Source organism: Siniperca chuatsi, linkage group LG16 (assembly GCF_020085105.1).
Source record: "Siniperca chuatsi isolate FFG_IHB_CAS linkage group LG16, ASM2008510v1, whole genome shotgun sequence".
In the NCBI taxonomy this organism is placed as follows: domain Eukaryota; kingdom Metazoa; phylum Chordata; class Actinopteri; order Centrarchiformes; family Sinipercidae; genus Siniperca; species Siniperca chuatsi.
Genome location: NC_058057.1, coordinates 1,127,940 through 1,150,613, shown reverse-complemented (window position 1 = coordinate 1,150,613; position 22,674 = coordinate 1,127,940). Strand labels below are relative to the sequence as shown.

At 43.9% G+C, this 22,674-nt stretch overlaps 3 protein-coding genes across 4 annotated transcripts; 1 reads left to right on the top strand and 2 right to left on the bottom strand.

Moving 5' to 3' along the window:
- Window positions 1-2,617: 2,617 nt before the first annotated feature.
- Window positions 2,618-9,735, bottom strand: gjb7 (gap junction protein beta 7). Of its 2 annotated transcripts, none has more exons than XM_044169664.1 (2): window positions 9,022-9,735; window positions 2,618-3,692 (listed from the first exon to the last, which is right to left on the bottom strand). In XM_044169664.1, the coding sequence occupies exons 1-2, from the start codon at window positions 9,097-9,099 to the stop codon at window positions 2,889-2,891; spliced, it is 882 nt and encodes a 293-aa protein (XP_044025599.1). In that variant the 5' UTR covers window positions 9,100-9,735; the 3' UTR covers window positions 2,618-2,888. The 2 variants fall into 2 exon arrangements, 1 of the variants encoding a protein (XP_044025599.1); XR_006374981.1 differs by lacking the exon at window positions 2,618-3,692 and adding an exon at window positions 7,175-8,805.
- A 132-nt stretch (window positions 9,736-9,867) lies between these two features.
- Window positions 9,868-11,229, top strand: smim8 (small integral membrane protein 8). The gene is made up of 2 exons (XM_044169666.1): window positions 9,868-10,130; window positions 10,984-11,229. Exons 1-2 carry the CDS (start codon window positions 10,014-10,016, stop codon window positions 11,140-11,142), a joined length of 276 nt encoding a protein of 91 aa, XP_044025601.1. The 5' UTR covers window positions 9,868-10,013; the 3' UTR covers window positions 11,143-11,229.
- A 194-nt stretch (window positions 11,230-11,423) lies between these two features.
- On the bottom strand, window positions 11,424-22,566 carry ddx51 (DEAD (Asp-Glu-Ala-Asp) box polypeptide 51). The gene is made up of 16 exons (XM_044169653.1): window positions 22,355-22,566; window positions 21,144-21,478; window positions 18,982-19,160; window positions 18,718-18,868; window positions 18,244-18,389; window positions 18,088-18,159; window positions 17,890-17,996; window positions 16,093-16,201; window positions 15,818-15,963; window positions 13,763-13,937; window positions 13,542-13,657; window positions 13,315-13,431; window positions 12,494-12,595; window positions 12,322-12,385; window positions 12,088-12,222; window positions 11,424-11,743 (listed from the first exon to the last, which is right to left on the bottom strand). Exons 1-16 carry the CDS (start codon window positions 22,375-22,377, stop codon window positions 11,726-11,728), a joined length of 1,995 nt encoding a protein of 664 aa, XP_044025588.1. The 5' UTR covers window positions 22,378-22,566; the 3' UTR covers window positions 11,424-11,725.
- Between the last annotated feature and the right edge of the window lie 108 nt (window positions 22,567-22,674).

Below are 22,674 nucleotides of genomic sequence, written 5' to 3'. Positions count from 1 at the left end.
GATGGCTGCAAACTGCAGTTTCAGCACTAGAGGCCACTAAATCCTCCACGCTGGCCCTTTAAGGGTTTTTTCGGCATTTCTGCTTTATTTGACAGTGATAGTAGAGAGAGGGGATGACATGCCGGACTCGAACCCAGGCCGCCGCGGTAAGGACTCAGCTTTGACATGCGGTACCCGCTCTACCAGGTGAGCTGCCGCGGCCTCCCTGTAAATGCATTCTTGAGTCATAATTTGTTACCAATCAAAATGATTACAACTGCAATTTGATTAGTAAATTAAAATATTAACAACATTAGGTTAACTGGAAATATATTAAGTTATCTGTGGTGAACAACAATTGATTCTCCAGATATCTGCTGATTATTGCACATTCATCTCCTGATACATCGGAGAACCTATCAGCAGTCTGGATATAAAGCACTGATGTCCAACATTGTGGCAAAATAAACATTTGGTTTGGATATCCAACAAAATTTTGACTGTAGTGTTCAATATTAAAAGACAGGCACAATATTATGATAATTTCATTTCAAATTCTGCAGATTTTATTTCAAAATGTCCTTTTTGTACTTCAAGACAAACAGCGCAGAGCTAATCGGTCGTGGAATTATAAAATAAGATGATTATTGGTGAAAATAATGACTTTGGAAAAAAGACATTTTGAAATAAATCTGCTGGAATGAAAAAAATGAATTGCAGTAAACTTGTGAAAAGAAGCAGGATGAAATAACATTTCATCATTTAAAATTGGATTGGATTATTTCACAATTCATGGTTATATAGGGGTGCACGGTGGCAGAGCGGCTAAAGCTCCTGCCTCCCAATAAGGAGATCGTGGGTTCGATTCCCGGACCAGACCAACATCACGCAATCTCTCTGGGTGGAGTCTGCATGTCCTCCCCGTGTTACCGTGGGTTCAGGGTGTACCCTACCTAAGGCCCAAAGTCACTGGGATAGGCTCCAGTCACCCGCGACCCCTAACGGGACCAAGCGGTAGAAAATGGATGGATGGATGGTTATATAAGACATCGTCTGTATTCATGTCCTTTTTATTTGAACATTTTGGGCCTCCATACTAGTCACAAGATAATTGGAGATATATTTTATTTGTCTGGTCAACACGGCTCGCACAATATCTTTACTAAGTAAAAGTGGTAAAATCACACTGTGTTACAGTAAAAGCATAGAAAATGTTGCTGCAGTGAGAGTGTGAGAGTGTGATCAGGAAAAAGCCCTTAAAGCATTAAAGCAGTGCAGCGTCCCTGTGGCTGCTGTGCTGTTATATATTCTATCATCAGGTTATTATTCCTCGTGCATTAATGTAAAGCAGGATGTTGCTGCTGCAGCTGGTGGAGCTGGAGCTCATGTTGAACCGGTTTGTATCGGACTGCAGCTGATGATGCTTTTCATTCTGGATCCATCTGCCGATTCTTTTCTCCGTCGATCCATCGATCGATCGATCGGTTTGGAAAACTGGTGAAAACGGTGAGAAACGCCGTCACGACGACCCAGAGCAAAATCGATCAAAATAGTTACCAATTAATTTTCTGTTAATTGACTAACTTATTAAAGTAATAGTAACTACAGCCGTCAGATAAATGTAGTAAAGTAAAAAGTCCAGTGTTTCCTCGGAGATGTAGCGGGGTAGAAGCAGAAAGTGGCATGAAAAGAGAAGACTCAAGTAAAGTACAAGTGCCTCAAATTTGTACTTCAGTACAGCACTTAGTAAATGTACTTACACTGTAACACTGGACTGGCGGAATGCATGATAAAATGATTTGAATAACCAAAAGGGAGAGGTGTTGAATCTGAGTTACAACTAGTTATAGTCGAAATGGGGAATTTATGTTTCTGGAGATTTCATCCATTCGGGAGTTAAACAAGTCAAAGCGTAATGGCATATCTTTCATTAGTGATTTGACTGATCATTAATATAATAAGAAGAATAACTTTATTTATAGAACACTTATCAAAACAAAGTACAAAGTGCTTCACAGAGAGAAAAATTACATAAAATACCAAGATGAATGATAAAATACATGAAGGGCAAAAATAACAAATAATAAACAGGAAATTAAAAACCAATAAAATAAACAGCTCAGATAAGATCAGCATATGCTTTCAGATAAAAATGTGCTTTGAGAAGACTCTGACTCAGACAGCCTGATGTCTTCGGGCAGGTTGTTCCAGAGCCTCGGGGCCCTGATGGCCAAAGCTCTGTCCCCCTTAGTTTCCATCCTGGACTCAGGAACAGACAGGAGACCCCTGCCCGAAGATCTCAGACTACGTGAAGGTTCATAAGGGATTACAAGGTCTAAGATAAAGTCTGGAGCCATGTAGAGCCTTAAAAGTAATCAATAAGATCTTAAAATCAATCCTAAAACCAACAGGGAGCCGATGTAAAGAGGCTGAACCAGGTGTGATGTGGTCGAACCTCTCAGTCCTGGTTAACAGGACTTTCTGTACAGTCTGCAGTCGTGTCAAAGTTTTTTGATTAAGACAAATGAACAGACTGTTACAATAATCAAGGCGTGAGGAGATAAAAGCATGTACAACAGTTTCTGCATCACTAAGATTTAAAATAGATCAGATTTTTGCAATGTTTCTGAGGTGATAAAAACATGATTGGACAAGCTTAGTGATATGTTGCTCAAAACATAAATTGCTATCAAACAGGACACCAAGATTTCTTGCAACAGGTTTAATATGTTGTGACAGGTTACCAGTAGATGATGTGTATTAATATGTGTAATTAGAGTCTGTTCACACTGGTAAACAGCTTGCCATAGCCTTTCTCAGTTTAGGCCCACTTGTACCATTAAATGGTTTGAGCTCACTGTGGTTTCACTTTGAGAAGGGAACATGAGCTCTCACTCAGTCCCAGCCCTCTAGGACTGGACAGGCCGGTTTTCAGCAGTGAATGCAGGCTGTGTGGTGCTGTCCTCCGTGTTTACTGTGGGCTCAGCGGAGACAAACGTGTTGACAGTGGAAACAGCTGGCCGGCAGTGGCTGAAAGCCTTCTCTTCCACGGGGATGTACCGCCTGGTGAAACATTTCCATAACTGCTTCCATACAATGTACATGAGCTCCACAAAATTCAGAGAGATACACAGAATGGAGGTGCAGCCCATGATGTAGAGGAAGATCTTCTTCTCTGTGGCTCTGGCAGTGAAACAATCCACCGTGTTGGGACAGGGACTCTGGCTGCAGCGGAGCAGTGTGGGCACCTCAAAGCCGTTGTACAGGAAGTAGAAAGCGAGCAGGGAGCCCACTTCGAAGGCTGTCTTGAAGACCAGGCTGACGGTGTAGGTGCAGAACAGACCTCCGTCAATGCTCCCTTTGTCCTTGTACAGTTTTCGTTTGTGTTTGGCCTCCCGGTGCTTCCTGTAGGCCACATGCAGGGCCACCAGAAGGGCCGGGGTGGACACCATGATGAGCTGCAGAGCCCAGAGGCGAACCTGCGAGATGGGGAAGAAGTGGTCGAAGCAGGCGTTCTCACAGCCGGGCTGCTGGGTGTTGCACACAAAATCCTTCTGCTCGTCCTTCCACACGTCCTCGGCCGCCGCCACGTACACCAAAATCCTGAAGAGAAAGACTACAGAGAGCCAGATGCGTCCGATCACTGTAGAGTACTGGTTCACGCCACTGAGGACGCTTTCCAAAAATCCCCAGTTCATCTTCCTCTGAGTCTCCTGTCAGGGAATAAACCAGCTGTTAGGTGGAGGTGAGTATAGCTCAGCTGAAGCTGGAGGATATTTGGCATAATTGTTGTTTACAGAAATGTACCAATGTTTTTACCTGTTTGCAACAAATATATACACAACACTCCAGCTGTACTACTCTGCAATACAATACTGAGGACCACCTTCCTGGCAGCCATTGATCTGCATTCAGTGTGCTACATTCTGAAAATGATTTAGCAGATTTAACTCTTTGACAGATGGTAATGCAGATTGATATAAAAGGTCTGCACCATATCACCACACAATATTAACATTTTATTTTATAATATAGAGTGTGCACAATTTGTAAAAAAAAAATGGCATGGTCCCTCAAGGCATCGCCCAGAGGACAGTGAAGATGAGAGCTAACATTCGTGACAGCCAGAATTGCCTTCTGGGTTGTCTTTATTTTATAGATGTGTGTGTGTGTGTGTGTGTATAAGCAAACACCTCAGGCAGCAGAAACCCGAGGAGGAGGAGGAGGATGAAGCATCATGGAGAGACAAGCCCCTGCACGGCATGAACCACCGACAGACAGAAGAAGGCTGATATCAAGAAATCCTGCCAGCGGCTGCAAAAGGCTGGACTAACCATGGCAGCACAAGAACAGGCACTCAGTGCAAGATCCAGAGAGCTAAGATCCTGTGGGACTGCCAGATCCAGACTGACAAACTGGTGCGGGCTAACCAACCAGACACCCCAAGCGACAGCAACGTCAAGAAGAAGCTCGACCAATCCCAAGGGCTGAAAGAGGAGCCAGCAGAACCCCCAGTGTGAGCCCCAGACTGGGAGAGTGGCTCCAGCAGACTCCTGGTTCATCGTCTGGAGTCTGTGTGCAGAGGAGCAGCTGAGACACCGCAGAGCGCTCCGCCTGCCGGGCTTCACGCAGCAACATCCGGAAACTGTAAATATTACATTTTCATTTTCAGGTTTACATTATCATTTGAACAAAGTCCCATATACGCTTCCGTGGTTTTCAGTTTCCCGACCACCTGGGAGACAGGCAGCAGATCTGGTCAGACCAGGTCTCAGACGGTCTCAAACCACCATAAATAAAGTCAGTTTTCAGTTCATTTCACAGAGCAGAGGCCTCGCTGCTTCCCCACATGCAGATGAATTTAATATTTTAGTACTTTGGAAACAATCCGAACTTTCACAACAATTTACAAACCAGCAATTGATTCCTCCTCCAGTTGAAGATATTCTACAGAAAAAAACAGCTTAACAGGTTTACCACGGAACCGTCACCGTGGAGTCTGTTGTCCAAATGCTGCAAGTCTGTGGACCAGTATCTAAAACTGGCTCAGGCCACTCAACAGATAAGAAATATAAAGGTAAAATATTCATATTCAAAGCTCAAGAACTAATCTGAAGTTTTCGGAAAACAGAATCGCTACAAACCTTTGCAAAGTAGCACAACACAGCTTGGGATGGGAAAACATTAGCTCCAGTAAATATGCTGTCATATCTGTCATATGTTTCTGTTTCTGAATGTCTGCTCACTCAGTCCATTCCTTTGGTCTTTTTCTCTTTTGTCCTATTGTTTTTGTCTCTTGTATGTTTTCACTCAGGTTATATTGTCATGTCATTATAGTGTCCTGTGTGTTATATGTATTTTTGCCTGTATTAATAAAAAAGTTAGACAACCACCATCTCCATAACGCAGAGACAGAATCTCTCCGGGACTGTCTGATGCGGTGTGTCCTCTTGTTGTCTGCCTCTCTTGATCTCGGTGGCATGTCCTGATTAAATCTAGTCAGATAAGATAAGTGAGGTAACAGCAGGCCTCGGTATCAGCTGATACCGCAGGGCGGGCCTTCCGGGAACGTTACTGCGCACCGCTGGACCCTCGGGGCCCTCTGTGGAGCACCGCAGACTGCTAATGCAATTCACTTTCCACTTGGCATCACTGCTGCGCTAAACACACGGGGTTACTGTTACAGGTCACTGAATGACGTACCAACCCGCGCAGACTCCACCAATCAGCCAATCATCACAAGCCGTTCAGCCTCCCATCTCGGGTCGTGCTGAGCCTGATGGATTCCTCTGGTGGCCTCAGAGACAGGCGAGCACACGCGCTATTACCGCTCCCTTAGTGGGCAGCTGTAGGCCAGGCAGGGCAGAGCACATCCGGGGGGGGGGCTGGGGGGGTCGGGGGGCTGAGGGCCCAAAGGTAGGATGTGCGCTTTTTCTTCAGTGCGCGTCCTCGATGCTGATGCCTCATCGTGTTAAAGTGACATACTTCCTAAAAAGCTGTGAAACAGAAGAGAGAGCAGCGGACTTACCGGCGGAGTATCAGCAGGCGGTGTAACAGCAGGTGGAGTATCAGCAGGTGGAGTATCAGCAGGCGGAGTATCAGCAGGTGGAGTACCAGCAGGCGGAGTATCAGCAGGTGGAGTACCAGCAGGTGGAGTATCAGCAGGTGGAGTATCAGCAGGCGGAGTATCAGCAGGTGGAGTACCAGCAGGCGGAGTATCAGCAGGTGGAGTACCAGCAGGTGGAGTATCAGCAGGTGGAGTATCAGCAGGTGGAGTACCAGCAGGCGGTGTATCAGCAGGTGGAGTATCAGCAGGTGGAGTACCAGCAGGTGGAGTATCAGCAGGTGGAGTATCAGCAGGTGGAGTACCAGCAGGTGGTGTATCAGCAGGTGGAGTATCAGCAGGTGGAGTACCAGCAGGCGGTGTATCAGCAGGTGGAGTATCAGCAGGTGGAGTATCAGCAGGTGGAGTACCAGCAGTCCTCCTGCCCGCACACCTGCTGGGCCACGCCTTACCAAGCACGCGCCCAACAAACAGCACGCGCTTTCTGTTGAGTTTGAAACAGACTGGGCTGCCTGTGAATTACAGGAAACCGTGTGAGCACGAGCCTTCCTCCGATCACCTGTTCAAGGTGAAGCGCGTGTGTACACACACTGCGTCACCATGGAGCTGTCCAGTGCCTGTCCTGTTCAGCTGCGGGGGGGGCTCAAAGACACTCAGCACCAACTGTGTCCCCCACCTGCACCTGCACATGCAGCTTTGATGAGAGCCAGCTCACATTATGCTGCAGATGAATAATGCACGTGACCTCGGCCTGTGCCTGGTCTCCTGTCAGTCGGGGTTTTGGTTACACTCTTAGAATCCCAAGGCCTGAGTTCCTGAGGCCCCCCTCTATCCAGTTCACTTCCACTGATACAGTTCTCTCACTGCACTTTTCCTACAGAGCAGGTCCACACCGAACTCAGAGACCCGACAATAATACAATAATAATAAAACTTTATTTACAGAGCACTTATCAAAACAAAGTACAAAGTGCTTCACAACAAGAGAAATAAAATACATAAAATACATAAAAGCAATAAAATAAACAGTTCAGGTAAAATCAGAATCTGCTTTCAGATAAAAATGTGTTTTGAGACGAGACTTAAAGAAGACTCTGACTCAGACAGCCTGATGTCTTCGGGCAGGTTGATCCAGATCCTCGGGGCCCTGATGGCCAAAGCTCTGCCCCCCTTAGTTTCCATCCTGGACTCAGGAACAGACAGGAGACCCCTGCCCACCTCCACATATCCCCACCGCCTGACTTAACCGGCCTAACCTACCGCTCCGTCCACTGGACCGGATCTGAGGCACCTGTCCGGGTGAGACTGGTCAAGGGACTGCCGGTAACAGCCGGCCAGCCCCAGAAACCACCTCCCCTCTTTCTTTGACTTGGGCTTCGGGCAGGCAGCAATCGCAGCGTCTTGTCTACCTGGGGGCGCACCTGCCCCCCTACCCCAGATACTACCTCCCTCCTGGCGTGAGACCGGCCTGCCTCAATGACCCGAGCACCGCAGCCACCTGCCGCACGTGCTGCGCCCACCTGTCTCTGTGGATGATAACGTCATCAAGATAGGCGGCTGCGGACGCAGCACTCGGTCCGCGAGGTGTTGGAAGGTGGCCCCACAGATACGTGGGTTCCTGTTTGAAAAGGCTCAGTAACGTCCCGACACCTGACCACTGTAGTCAGCAACGCTCCTCTAAAAGGACGAAATACTGCATTTGATGGGGACTATTTTCAGTGGCGAATGAATCTGCCTTCGGTGATGTGGTGAGTACTGAATATGACAAAAAATTATCTTGACATAGTCTATCACACACACAAGTTACATATATACAACCATTTTGGTTGTATATACGGTTTTGCTGTTATATACTGTATTTTTTCTATGTTGTGTTATTGCTAATATTACTGTTATTGTGCGTCTGTTTTTTCAGTATTACTATTTTTGTGTTTTTGTATTTGTTTTTATTTTTTATTACTGGTTTGATCAGTTTGTACTTGGATGCTTTGGCAGACTTGTTTTTAAAACGTTGATGCCAATAAAATGGAGTGTTTAGACTTAGAAAGCTTAGAAAGGTCCTCCGAGAGGCAATTTGTGGTACAGCACAAACATATAGACACATTAAAAACACATCAGAAAAACAAAAGATAATAAGATCAAGAAGCTCCGTCACCACCTCAGTCTCCTCTCCTCGGGGCCTAGATAGAGTGGGTGGTGAAATCTAGAATCAGTTCCCTGGTCTCGGAGGTGTTCAGATTCAAATGGGATGCCAGTCGACCGAGTCACTTAGAACTGGACCCCGGCGTCATCTGCGCACTCAGTTATGGTGTCCAGGGTATCTGCTGTGATTAGTTTTGAGTCCAGTCCAAACTGTGCTTTCAGTCTGCCCCACTTGCAGAGCGATAAGCAAATTGTAGTGGGTCCAGGACCGGCTTACATGAGTTGATAGTGTGGGTTTGATAATCTCCTCAAGTGAGTTAACTACCAGTGAAGTAAAGGAAAAGGGCCTGTAGTCACTGGGAAGGGGGCCCCGAGTGATGTTTTCCACAGTGCCAGGACCACCTGGGTATCCAGGGAGCGCTGAAAGAGACAGCAGAAAATCCCACTCAGTCGGGCTGAGCAGTGCTTCAGCAGCCGGCCCCCGATGTTATCAGTCAAGATGAGCCAGAGTAAACTCCAGAGTGTGCTCGTGGTGATGGAGGAACATGTCAGCCAGTGCAGCAGCGCGGCTCGCTGATGGGTTTTAACAGTTTCTGGACAACAGTGGAGGATCTTTAAAATCTTTGAAAACATATAGAATAATAGATGTTTAAACTAGAGATATTTACAGTTTGGCACGTTTCTCATGTAAAATATAACGTGAAATTGTCCTGTCACTTAATTTCTTTTTGCTTTGTCTCCCACTCTACTCGCTACAAAGCATGGGTTAGATGTTTGGTTTGTGGCACGCACCTCACCCCCTCTTTAAGCCTGTGTGTTTGGATGTGTGAGACTCACCTGCTCAGCATATGTCTGAGCCCTAACAGCACACTTCCACGGATCATTTTTGTTCCAGTCAAAGCCCAGAGCGCCCATCCGGGCGGTCCAGCGTGCTGGTCGGCTCCAGTGCCACTCTGTTGTGCCTCCTGGGTAATGCACCGCTCACCGCAGAGTCTTTGCTCAAAGCTGGTGTGTATGGGTAAATGTAAGTAGGCCTGCGGCTGTCAATGTGTGTTTGTGTGTGGGCACAGACACACACATTTTCTGCCCAGGGTTACACATGTGGGTGTGTAAGAATAATTTGGATTTAAGAAGTCACAGTTATGGACTACAAGCAAGGCGGGACTGCCAACCAGGCAAAGCAAACAAGTGCCCCAAAGGGGCCAGAGGGCTTTCTGTTCATGGTGGGGCAATTAGTTTGTAAAGTAACTATTCGTTTAAAAATACCACGCACCACTACGGAACAATATAAACTGAAATAATAGGGGCTGTATACTGACACCTGCATCAGTACCTAATGTTGGGGCCCTGTTTTTTAGAAGGGCCTCAAGTTCAAACCTAGCTTAAAGGCCTTTATTATACTGTGCTTTCTTGGTGCATTTTGCTAAATAAATGTATAATTAATAAAGTTAGCACAAACCAATTACTGTAATTACTAACTAGTACATGCCAAACGATAATTCATGGGCTACTAATGATCCTACTCTTCTTCCAGTCGGACCACGACCGTGTTTATGCTCACAGCTCACACTAGCCCCCATGCTAGCAGCCACAGTGTAAACCAATATGGCAGCCGCGGGGTTCCCGCTCATCGCCACTGGGGGCGCTGTGGCCGTTCGGATGCTTCTCCCCTCCCCTCTTCTTCTTCTTCAAACTGGTCGCAGTCGTCTTTGACTTTGAAACATGGTTGCGTTTGGGGAGGCAGCGTAGTCCACAGGTCTGCGACGTTCGTCTTTCGAGCTTCATCGTATATTTGTCCAAAGAGCTGTCGTGCTCAGGTTTGACCGGACATGTCAGATCAAGGGAAGGCCAGTCCCGGGGAAAAGGGTTTCAGGACCCCCGGGCTGAGGGGCGCACAGACCACCACGCTGTTCCGAGCTGTCAACCCTGAACTCTTCATCAAACCGGTGAGTCTCCGGCGGACACCCAGTCACAACAGCACGCTCACTCTGCTTCTGCCTGGGAAGGAGCTTAGCAGTTAGCTTAGCAGTTAGCCTGTACATGGCTTAGGGCCTGTCTCTTTAAATGATGCGTTCACATGCAAACGGACTTCCACGCTGCTCGTAGCGTCTTCTCTCACTTTAATGTTTAACTTGTGGGCTGGCGATGACTTTAATTTAAAGACAAGCATGCAGTGCAGGAGGTCTAACGTTAACCCACAAAGAACTAACAGGGAGTGTCTGGTCCAGGCTTCACCGGTCCAGGTAACCCAGTGTCATGTGGACGGATGTGCCTGTGTTGCCCTCTCAAGTCAGAGTCCAATTATTCGCCTTTTCTGGAGCTTTTAACTACGCCTCACAGTCTTCAGCAGCAACAAAGCGAGTAGTAGCCCTTGTATTGAGGTTAGTTTGTCAGTTTGCACACATTGAACGGTGTCTAGGCTCTCCCTGTGAATCCAGTCCACTCTGATCCAGAACCCGTTTTCACAAGGAAACTGCGGCATTGGCCTTTTTCACTTTTCACAGTGGGTTAACAGAGCTGAGACCAGGTCCAAAACAGTCTTTAGACATCTTGAAGTTTAAATGTTGGAAATTGTGCAACAGTGAAGAATCAGGTGAGAAAAGTTTCCCCTCATCAGATGTGTAAATCAGCCTCAGGAGAGATTAGGCAGCTGTTCTGAGTAACCACATGTTCTGTGAAATATCACTCACTGAAAATATCTCACCGTAGCCATTTCTGGCTGAAACATGATTTCTTCACACTCACAGAGTGAGACCCCCCCACCACCCCCCCAGAACATAAAGCTGCGTTGTTTTGCAGAATAAACCAGTGATGGCGTTTGGACTGGTGACCATCACCCTGTGTGTGGGCTACCTGGGCTACCTGCATGCAATGAAAGAAAACGACCAGCAGCTATATGAGGCCATCGACAGCGAGGGAGAGAGATCCATGAGGAGGAAGACTTCCAAATGGGACTGATGGCACAACATATTCTGGAACACTGAGTGTGTGTGTTTGTCTTGTAAGGACAGAGTGGATTAAAACCTGTCTGGACTGAAACAAGGACACCTGTCCAGGTTTTCTCTAAATGCCTCCATTAAACTGTGTTTTAAGTATACCTGCCAACTGCATGTCCACACCACAACAAGCTAACACTGTACTGATTAAAAGCAGACATGGTGTTGACACCTCTAAAATCCAAAACATTACTTGGATCCTGGATCAGTGTGAAGTATTGAGGGCTAAAACATGTTAAAGACTTGGTTTCTGGTTCTTTGTTTTATTTGCACATTATGAAATTACAGTTTCACGGGGGTGTTAAGAGATTTTTGAATTAAAATTTCATAGAAATTGCTTTAATGAAATAAAACAAATAGCTGAAATATTACTTAATATTACTTTGTTTTTGTAACAAATTTCAGATAAATACTGTTTCTGAAATCCCCAGCTCCACCACACACACACACTTGGTGTTTTATTAAACAACATCAATAACTCCAAATGCAAAGTGATCTTTAAACGGCACAGCTGTCGGCTCACAGGAGGCTGTCAGTGTTGTCCATTACTTGGCTTTCTCATCCTGTGGAGAGAAACAAAAGGCAGAAACTGAAATTAAAGTAGTCTTTTATATATCGCAGCGGTCAGCTCAAAGTTGCCTTGTCGCTGGTTTAAATTTCTGTGCGTGCAAGTCAGAGCATGAAAAAGACCAAAACTGAGTTTTCACTGAGGTGGAACATCGTAACTAGTAAGTATATTGAAATTGACATTCATTGCCATCCACTGAGTTAGTGATTAAAGAAGAGATGGTTTCACTCAGTCATACTTGGCGTTTTAATAATATAATGGCCACATATGTGCAGAAACCTTTTAAACTGAGGATATTCGGTCTGTTTCAACATTTAATGAACGTGTTTGAGATGGTACCTTGATAACGTTTGCCAGCTCCTGCAGTGTTTGTTCATATCGGGCTTCCATACCCTTCAGGGTCTCGGGTTTGACGATCTGCTTTTGAATCCCGGGACTTCCTGCTTCCACCACCATCTGAAGGAAGTCCTTCTCCTGAGGGCGAAAACAAAAAAACTTTACTCACTCTTTATACTGTCCATATGTGTGTCTGTCTCTCACCCATATTTAATTATGGGATGTTGAGTGTTTCACCTGTACTCCTAGCAGAAAGGTGAAGGCCAGGCCTGCTTTCCCTGCTCTTGCTGTTCTTCCAATTCTGAAGAAAGACGCAGAAGCCAGGACAAAGTCTCAGTCAGAACGCAATATGATGGCACTACACTAGACAATATATATTATATACACATAGGTCTGATGGACAGCTCACCTGTGAATGTACGTCCTGACGTACTGTGGTGCATCATAATTCACAACACATTTGACCTCGTTGATGTCGATGCCTCTGGCGGCTGCGTCGGTGCTGATCAACCTTCAGGATGACACGTCACTTGGATTCATTGCTCATTAAAGCTCGCACTGCAGGGACTTATGAATGGCTAAGTAAATATACATTAAGAGAGTACTCTAGACACACACACTGTATGGATATACTCCACAGTAACAGTCTCACCTGTGTATAGATAGTTTGTTGTCCAGCTCCTGCTTGAACACAACAGCCGTATGTTTAGTTTGCCCGTATTTTCATAACGTGTGAACTTTGTTTCTCTTTATGTCTGTATCATCCTGTGAATTTGGTCTCTGCACTGTACTGTGTGAGTATAGTCAAAGTTACTGAGAACCAGAGTCACATACTTGGCCAATAAGGTTGATTCTGATGGTGATTATGTCACTGTTTTGCTGGTTATTGAGATGCAGAAAAATACACAGGACATGAAACTGTGATAGGCTGGGTTTAACTGGAAAAATTACCAACAATATTTGCCCAGAATTTTGAAGCTGATACCAATATTGATATTTGAGTTTAAAAAAATCCAATGGTGAGATATCAGCTGATCTATCAGAGCTTTCAGCTATCTACTGAACCAAACATCTTGCAAATAAAATACAACAAATACACCTCTCAATGATACACAAGCAACATTAACACTGGAAGCAAGCTGGACTGTGACATACATTTTGGGAAAGTAAGTTTATTCTCTCTCTCTCTCTCTCTCTCTCTCTCATATGTACACACACACGCAGACTCACAGCTGGATCTTTCCTTGTTCAAATTCCTTCAGCGTATTCTTTCTCTCACCAGGAGAGAGTCGGGAGGAGAACTCGGCCACCTGAAGTCCACCAAAGAGCTGCACCAGCAGGTAAAGTCTGAGGAGGAAAAACAGTAGGACCGCCCTGAGAGAGTCTGCAGCACTTGACGGTTGTAAATATGTGCAAGAAATGGTTTAATGGGTTTAAACAGAGTTGCTTTCTCCAACCTGTGTGCAGTCTCTCTGGAGTTGGTGAAACAGAGGATGGGGCTGAGTTTCATGCGCAGGATGAAGTGCAGGATGAGGAGGGGCTTTTTGCTTAATGTACAGGGCACATAATACTCCTAAAAACATAAAGGCGCAGTCATTGACCCATATCTTTGACAGTTTCTAATCATCATTCCTTGTGTGCCTGCCCTCCTTCCCGAGGATCAAAGGTCATCTCTTACCGTCAGACCTTGGGGGAAGTCGAAGCGGTCTTGTTTCTGGGTGGTGTTGGAGGGACTGTGGATGGAGCTGAAGAGTCTGGGCTGGTGGAGGCCCAACTGCTGCAGCTTCTCTGGGTTCTGTGTCAGTGTGGCAGAAAACAGCAGCTTCTGCAGCGGCATCTGAGGTGGAGACAGACTGAGAGGAGAAACAGATGGTTACTAAAATTTAAAGCGCTGCAATATGAAAGCTCTGTCCAGTTCGTATTCTACAGTTGCACCGCCCCCTAAGTCACATGGACTCGCCAGCAGCTGGTTTACTCCACAGTTGTGATAACTTGTCATTTAGTCTCACAGAACCAGATCTCGATCTAGCTAAGCTCGTGGAGGTTTGGTCAAAGTCTTTTGGACATAATAAGGACATACAAAGTTTGTGTTTGTGATATTCTGCCATCTTCATGTATATTAATGGGGTGGACAAAACATTAGAAACACCTCTCAATATAATGCAGTCCAGCACAACACCACCACTAACTGTGAGCTCAATCATAAACATACATTTGAATTAACGCCTCTCTGCCATTGATAGGTAGGTGTTTGTGGTACAGCTGTTGCATTGGATTTCTTTAGCCTGTACAGGTGTGCCAGATGTTGGGTTTTTAGCTTGTTCCACGGCCGAAGTGGACAAATAAAAATGAATACGGTTTTGAATTATGCTCAACCATTAACCAGCATTTAAACCGTATCTGCCTTTGTACATATTCTTTTCAGTGTGGAACATGTAGGAGCAGCTGTTGGCAGAATAGGAATATAATATTTATAAGTATGTTTTCATCAGTGTAGAATCACCTGAAAATAAGAAGCGTTGTGTTTTCGTTACCTTAGAATAAGCCCTGTATATCTACAGAGGGAGCGGGTCCCCTTCCACGGAGGCCGCCATGTTGCACCGCCATGTTTCTACAGTAGCCCAGAACGGACAAACCAGTCACTGGCTCTAGAGAGGGCTGTTGGTATTTTTCAAGAGTTTCGCGGCCACCGTAGTTTCTCCTACGCACTTGGAAGGGGAGGGCGAGGCGAGCGGGATTCAAATGGCTGCAAACTGCAATTTCACCACTAGAGGCCACTAAATCCTCCAGACTGGGCTTAAGTTTTCAAGTTCCAGAAAAGTAGTCATCAGTGTTGATTTTCATTGGGATTGGGAGAAAGAACAGTTCTTGTTCCAGGGGGTGGGGTCACTGGATTAACTGTTAAGTTGAGAGTTATTATCTTATAATACTACATTTCTTTGATTTGATAGGAAAAAATAAATTAATGACTTAAAAAAAACATTCAATATTGTGGGAAATACACGTATGTGCTATGGCACGAGCACAAAGACACATGAACACGCATGCATGCAGGTGACATGATACTCGTTCTTACCAATGGTTTCACATTATTCCACTGATCAGCATTTGGCGGTGACGCGCTAAGAAATACAGCAATGCACCAGCAAAAGGCATCAGGCTAGTAAACATGACTGTAAACAATATGTATATAATATATAAATGTTTTGAGGAAGAAAAATACATTCAACACGTTTGTTAGGATGAACAAAGTGTTTTGTTGAGCGCTATAGTCAGGACGTGGTTAGACTGGAAGCAGGTGGAAACAGCTAGCCTGGCTGGTTTTTTGGGCTTTTTGCCCTGGGCTGGGCTGGAACTGAACCTGGGGCCCTGCGGTGAGGACTCAGCCGTAGTGCCAAGGTGCGTGAGCTACCAGGTGAGCTACCAGGGCGCCCCCCTACCAACACCTCTACTGCTGAACAATTAACTCGTATTACAATACAATACAATTAACCTGTATCTGATTTTGTTTAATCTGTACACAAACAGAAATGTAAAAATTAACAGTTGTGAGTTTACAGGGATCTATGTGCTGGAACTATTTTTGAACTTGACAGAGGGGGTAGTGGGGTAGTATTCTGTAAAGAAAAAAAAAAACTCTGCTTAAATGAAGAAAAACACATTCCTGAAAAAGGAAGTTTCATCTCTATCCACTGAAGAGACTTTGTAACTTCAGGTGTAAACACAGACTCACCTGGCTGCTGTGACATATGCTGGCTCAGTCCGCCTGAAGATGGACATGGCTTCTGGTCCAGCTCCTGATCTGTACACTGCCTTCACCACATGACTGAGCCAAGACTGGTGCATGCTGTCAATCATCCTGTCAGCCTCATCAATAATCTGGGACGGAGGAGAGAGTGAAAGCATCTACTTTAAAAAAGTACACAAATAGTCGATGGTGGACAATGGACTTCAGTGTCAGTTATATCTGCTGTGCTTTGTAAATATATCCAGCTTTTAAGAACTCACAAGAAACCTGAGGTGTTCCAGACATAAACCTGAATTCTTGTTGATGTGATCAACCAGTCGACCTGGAGTGGCCACAACAATGTCTGCTAAACTGCGTCTCAGGCCCCCTCTGGAAGAAAAATCAGAACAAAAAGAAAAGAAGTTTTCCTGAGTATTGTACAAATCCCAAGTCCTGGTCTGGTATTTATATTTTCTCCTAATGCAGCTGTATATTTAAAGCCACTATGTGTAGAGTTTTCTAATTTCTTCATTGACTTTGGCGCCCTCTGTGGTAGTATAGAAAAAGACACCATCTGCCATCTTCAAAAATACAGCAAGTCTAAATGCAACTTTCAGCAGCACTTGAAAGTGAGACTCTCTACCTTTTGAAACAAGCAATGATGCATTCTTCCTCTTACTGATGAATAGCTGAATAATAAGCAATAAAACACAGCCTTGTTCAGTTCAGTACACTCAGGTGTTTTACTTGGTCTGGTATGACCAGTTGCCTATGGTGGCCAATGTTAGCAAACTTTAGATACATATTGCTGATTCAGTTGGATACATTTAAGCATTTACCACTTCAGTGGTAATTACCATCACAGTGGCCACTGTTCCAAAAGTTACTAGTCTCACTTTAAGAGAGATGGTCTACCTGTAAAAGGTTGGTGAAATAGAAGCAATGTGACCTTTTTTTATCCCAGCATGGCTCTGCTCACTATCAGTGAGGATATTACAATGAAAATACTACTAAGGGTACTATCAGAGTGCAGTGGTGTTTTTTGGACAGCTGACATACAGGGCCAAGTGGATTATAAGCAGTCGATCAGTCATGGATTAGCTCGGGACGTCCTTACATGGAAGCATTTATAGGACACTTGTCAATATGTGCTGATACTCAGGTCTTTAAAATGTTTCAAATGTTAAAAGTTGTCTGAACACAAACAGACAAACAAGAACTTTGCCTAAAAATACTAAAAGTGTCAGTTTTTAAAAAATCTAAATCAGTATATATGTAAGATTACGAGTCAGACCAATAACTAAATGCCAAATTTTGGTACTTGACAATTTCTATACTTCAGCCCTGCTTGTCAATGCGAAATCCTAACTTGCATATATGAATTTAATTATCTTTAAAACTATTAGATAGTTAGACTATTAACTTTGAAGTTTTCAGATCAAATAAAAACACTGAATTCATACTTTCTTCTTACATCAGTCAAACTGATTTTTTTTACAACCTGGCAACCCAAATGTCCCATTCTCCTTCTTAATGGCCTATGATTTATCTATGAAGCCTTAATTAATGATTCGATAAGGACATTCATACAACTCATTACAATTCATAAACCCCTTATAACGTGTTCCTTATTAGAAAGTGGTACCCAATATTGTAATGTAGTTTTTCGCGGTGGAGCTAATTTGTATTAATTCATATATTGTTGGGTAGTTTAATCCCCAACAAAGATTTTATAAGCTCACCTTATGTTTTGTATGTAAAACCTGATCTGAGTTACTTGTAACTATAGCTGTCAAATACATGTGGTGGAGTAAAAAGTACAGGATCACCCTCTGAAATGTAGCGGAGTAGAATTACACCACGAAGCATAAAATGACAAAAGTCCAGTAAAGTACCTCAAAATGTACAATACTTGAGTAGATGTACTTAGTTACATTTCAATGCGGAAGATAATACTTTATGACTCCTTGAAATAAAGACATACATTCTCACACCCAGACCCTGAAATGCCTTTAGAAAATGAAATGCCACAGTAGCGGTGCTGAATGAATCTCCCATTATTGTGAAGCTGGACTCACCTGTGTTCTGAGAGCGAAGCCTGCTCTGCAGCAAAGGACTTCTGACCAGCCAGCATCACCACTTTGAGAGAGCTTCCCTCAGCGTATGATGTGAACACTTTACAAACCTGGACAGAACATATCAGCTGAGCGTTTTCTGTCTGTGCAGCAAACATTACTGGATTGTGTTATCCAGACTTTGTTTTGAAAGATAATGACCTGCTGGGCGAGCTCTTTGGTCGGCAACACGGCCAACGCCCGGACTTCACACACCACCCGCTCCATCAGCACCTGATGGTAGAGAACATTTCTATTTCATCTGGAGAGTCTTTCTACACATTGTGTGCATCTTAAAAGAGGTGGTGTGCAGCTCACCTGTATGACAGGTATGACAAATGCAAGAGTCTTGCCACTGCCTGTTGGTGCAGACACACAAATATCTCGGGGCTTGTAGCCGCCTCGTCCAATCAGCAGCCCCTGCTGTGCGCTCTGCAAGATGGCCGGGATGACCTCCGCTTGCACTGTGAAAAGGTCACCGTGTTCTTCACAACTTTTATTTCTCAAGTGTATACTCAACACACCAGCAGTTCCCCAACTGTTTCAAATCACAACATCCCTTCATAGTGAATTTGAACCCCCCCCCACAACACAGCACCCTTTTCCGCTAAAGAGACACCACGGATATCTATTATAAGGACTTATTTGAACAAACTAATGGAGCAAATAACACTGCTGTAACATATGTGACATATGAACTAACATCAATATTAAGTGAAATATCACAGGCCTGTTGTCAGTCCCTTAGAAGCTGCTGCTGAATACACAGATCCATACAGCCTGTGTCATTACCTGGGAAAAGGTGCTGAATTCCATTATTTTGTAGTTTTTTCACGAGCTGAGCAGAAAGTCCTGGGATGTCAGAGATGGGGATCAGGTTGCTTTTAATGTCTCTGTGAATCAAATCAGGCTGAGCGAGCCACTGAGGCAGGACTCTGTGTACCTGTGAACACAAGAATACACACACTGTGGATGCCTATCGTCCCCAGAGGATGAATACTACTGATATTGGTGACCCATGACCCTTCCTCTGGCACCATCAACAAATCACTGTACCTTTTGGACAGGTTTGTTCTCAAACCCTCCCAGAACTGTGAATCCAGTTGGAGCAGACGTCTTCCCTGTGGTTTGTTTTGGTGTGTCATTTTCTGTCTCTGCTTCCTCTTCTTCTCCTGTGTCCTCCTGTCCGTCTCCTTCAGTCTCCCGAGTGTCTGAAAGACCTTTAGCTGAACTGCCTAAAATCCAAAGACAGACAAACTAAATCACCTGAAGCCCATTTTTGTTATTTTGTTATTATGATGTATATTACAGAAGCTAGTGCAGTGAATGTAAAATCACTGCTCACTCAGTCACTTGTGCGAGACGCACTTCACACCAGATGACAGGTGGGGAGAGAGATAGTAGGGGGAACAGGCGACACAGTCACCGCTAGAGGGGGCCTTTTCCACAACTGGTTTTAACTTTGAATTGAGATTGATGATCGTGACAATATGGAGCAAATGCCCTGAGATTATGACTTCAGATATGGTTTTCAGTCCTAATCTACACGGTGATTTCCTCAAGACACACAATGAGGGCAGAGAACTATATGAGGACAACCTTGTCCACATGGTAAACTGTCTGATACTGGATATTTGAGACCAATACCGATATTTGAGAGCTTTAACATTCTCGGCTGATATGTTCTTTAAACATAAACAAATATTTTGGTATGGATCCTTATATTTGGTTATTAAAGAATTGTGACAGATATTTATTGAGCGGGCCATTTTACAGTTGTCAAAAACATAATTCTAAACATAACAGTGAATTTTAAACAGAAATTCAGTTCGCCAGGAGGACACGTTAATGTGTGATTCTCCAATTACTTTAGAAGAAGTTATAGATGCCATGAATCCTCTAAAAAATAACCAGTCACCTGGGAATGATGGAATCACCTCTTAATTTTCTAAGCTTTTTTGCTGAACTGCTAGCACCATTTCTTTTGAACAGATTTTCAGAGAGCATTGCAAAATCTACACTTCCTGCCAGCAGGGCGTAATTTGTCTAAGACCTAAACCGAAAAAGATTTGCTTATAATTGACAACTGGAGGCCCATCAGTTTACTCAGTAGTGCTTAGAAATGATTTTTAAGTGTTCTAGATTCAATTATAGATGAAAATCAATCTGGATTTAAGAGTAACAGGCATATTTTCAATAACATAAGATTGGTTTTTGATCTTGCTGATTACTCTGAGCTGATCACTGAGGATAGTTTTATTTTCTTGATTTTTTCACAGCCCTTCTTTTTTTACTGGAACACATTTTCACAGTGAAAACCCTCTGTGCAGATGGAACAAGCTCGGGGAAATGAAGCGATGGTACTACTCAGAGATTCTGTCTGGACAGAGGCATACGGCAAGGTTGTCCGGTCTCTGTTGACCTGTTCCTCATTGTTGCACAAGTGCTTTGTCACTATATAAAATCAAGTAACCTCGAAGGTATCTCTATTGCTGGTAGAAATATTATATTAAGCCAACTGGCAGATGACACAGCTTTATTCTTGAAAAATGCTCTGCAGGTAAAACCTGCGATCAAAACTATTGCTGTATTCTCAAAAGCTTCAGGTCTCTGTCGAAATTTAAACAAATGTTTGCTTTAAAAAACTGTGATGTAACCTCAATTGATGATGTACCTGTCGAGAAAAAAGTGAATTATTGAGGCATCCTTATTACCATAGATCAACAAGACAGAAGTTCTCTCAACTTTAGTTTAGCTTGGTTTTGGTATCTTTGGTTACAGAGAGTTCTGTCCTCGAAGGGACGTGTCCTCTTATCGAAAGCTGACGGCATGTCTCGGCTTGTTTATGTTGCATCTTCTCTATTTCTTGATAACAAAAAATGCAATAAATAAACACTCAGTAAATTGGCAAGCCACAATGATGTTGATGATGATGTTATGGTGAATAGAATATATATTTTTATATCTTGGTTATATATTTCTGCATTTCTGTGCTACAGTTTCTTGCTACTTATCAGCCGACACGTCCGCAGGCACCCAACTATCAGTGGTAAGCTGAAATCAGCTGATATATCGGCCATGCCAACGTGTCGGTTGGGCCTTAAAAAGGCACAAGGCATGATGGAATTTTATCATATCACTGATCATATGAATGAATATAGGAATATATTGCCCAGTTTGGTGTCAACATGTGAGTGTGTGCAAGCACGAGCACACACCTGACTGATCCTTCTTCTTCTTCTTTCTCGCTCTCTCATCCGCACCGTTCTTGTTCTTCTTCTTCTCTTCAGCAGGCTTGTCAGGGTCCGAGGCCAACAAAGGCACTACTTGTGACTCCCTCTTTTTGGCGTGTTGAGGCTCTTGGCTGCTGTCGTTGTCGGCTTTTCTTTTCCTCTTGACGTCCTGCTGTTCTGCCTGTTCTTCAGGCGGGTGTTGTCTCTGCTCTGCCAAACTCCGTTTCTGCTTCTCTTTTGCCTTCTGCTGCAGTTTAGCCAGTAACGCCCGAGACCGAGACTCCTTGGAGACGCTCCCATCTTCCTCCTCTCCAAGATACCTGTGAGCAACATTGACAGAATTTAATACTAATATGTTAAAATGATTATCTCTACTTTACTATGACTACTTTAGAGGTGTTAGCAATTAAGGCCAACATCTGAATATGAAGGAATCTGAGATAAATTCAGGTTTGTAGCTAGCTAGTTGATGAAGATTTTAGTGATCTGATGCTAGCTCTCCCGTGGCCCTGACCTGCTTTATAACATGTGGACTGAAACTGACACACAGTGATGGAAGTGACTCATTCAGAGCTCAGACACTGAGCGATGGCCACAGAGAGACAGAGAGCAGGAGAGCAGACAGAGGAACTCTGACAGAAGGAAAAAATGTTGAAAACACAAGTAACTTTCCCCCGCATTGTTTTGAATTGCATTGTTAGTAAATCTTTCTGAATTGTATTGTCAGTATAAATCTGTCAGTTCCAATGTTTTAATATCTAAAACAAAACATGCTGCTGAGTTTTGTGTGTGCCCAAATATCTTAGAACTCCTTTCAGTAATTAATACATTCACTTTGTGTATTAAAGCAAAGTAAGAGTTAACTGTCTACTATTGACATGAAAAGCCTTGCTTTTTGTTGTACCAGCAGACAGAACCTTATACTTCCAAGCAGGAAGTTAGTTCTCAGCATTAGACGGGTTTTTGATACAGTAACGTTACTTTTATTTAACGGTCTCTGATAGTTTGGCCAATTAAAGACAACTTTGCTGCGTATTAGTTTTGCTGTCTGGTGTGAACATTTGAAGCTTATTGTCTTCAAAGCACTCAGAAGCCAGACAGAACCGTATAACTCCAAGGTCATGTAGTAATGTGACATAACTAAAAGAGACCAACGGTGTAACGTTAACGTTAGCTAGTGCAGAAAAGAAGCCTACCTGTTCACAAGAAACAGAGACATTTCAACAGCCAGATGAAACGCCCCAAGAAAGGGACGGTATACTTTTCAGCTCTCCCGCAAAATATTATCACTGAATATCAATTAACCCCGTCCACATTCGTAAACAGCTCTGTTTCTTTAAAGTACTGTAAACGCTCAACTTATAGTGAACTACAAAATTCATCACTTTCTCATGTGTTGTCCATACCGTATGAGGCGCGGGTTGATGACGCCACTCAAGCCAGTCGCAATTTTCCGTCACCAGTCGGGCGCGGCCACATTAACCTGATTTTTCGGTGCTAATATTCAAATAAAAAC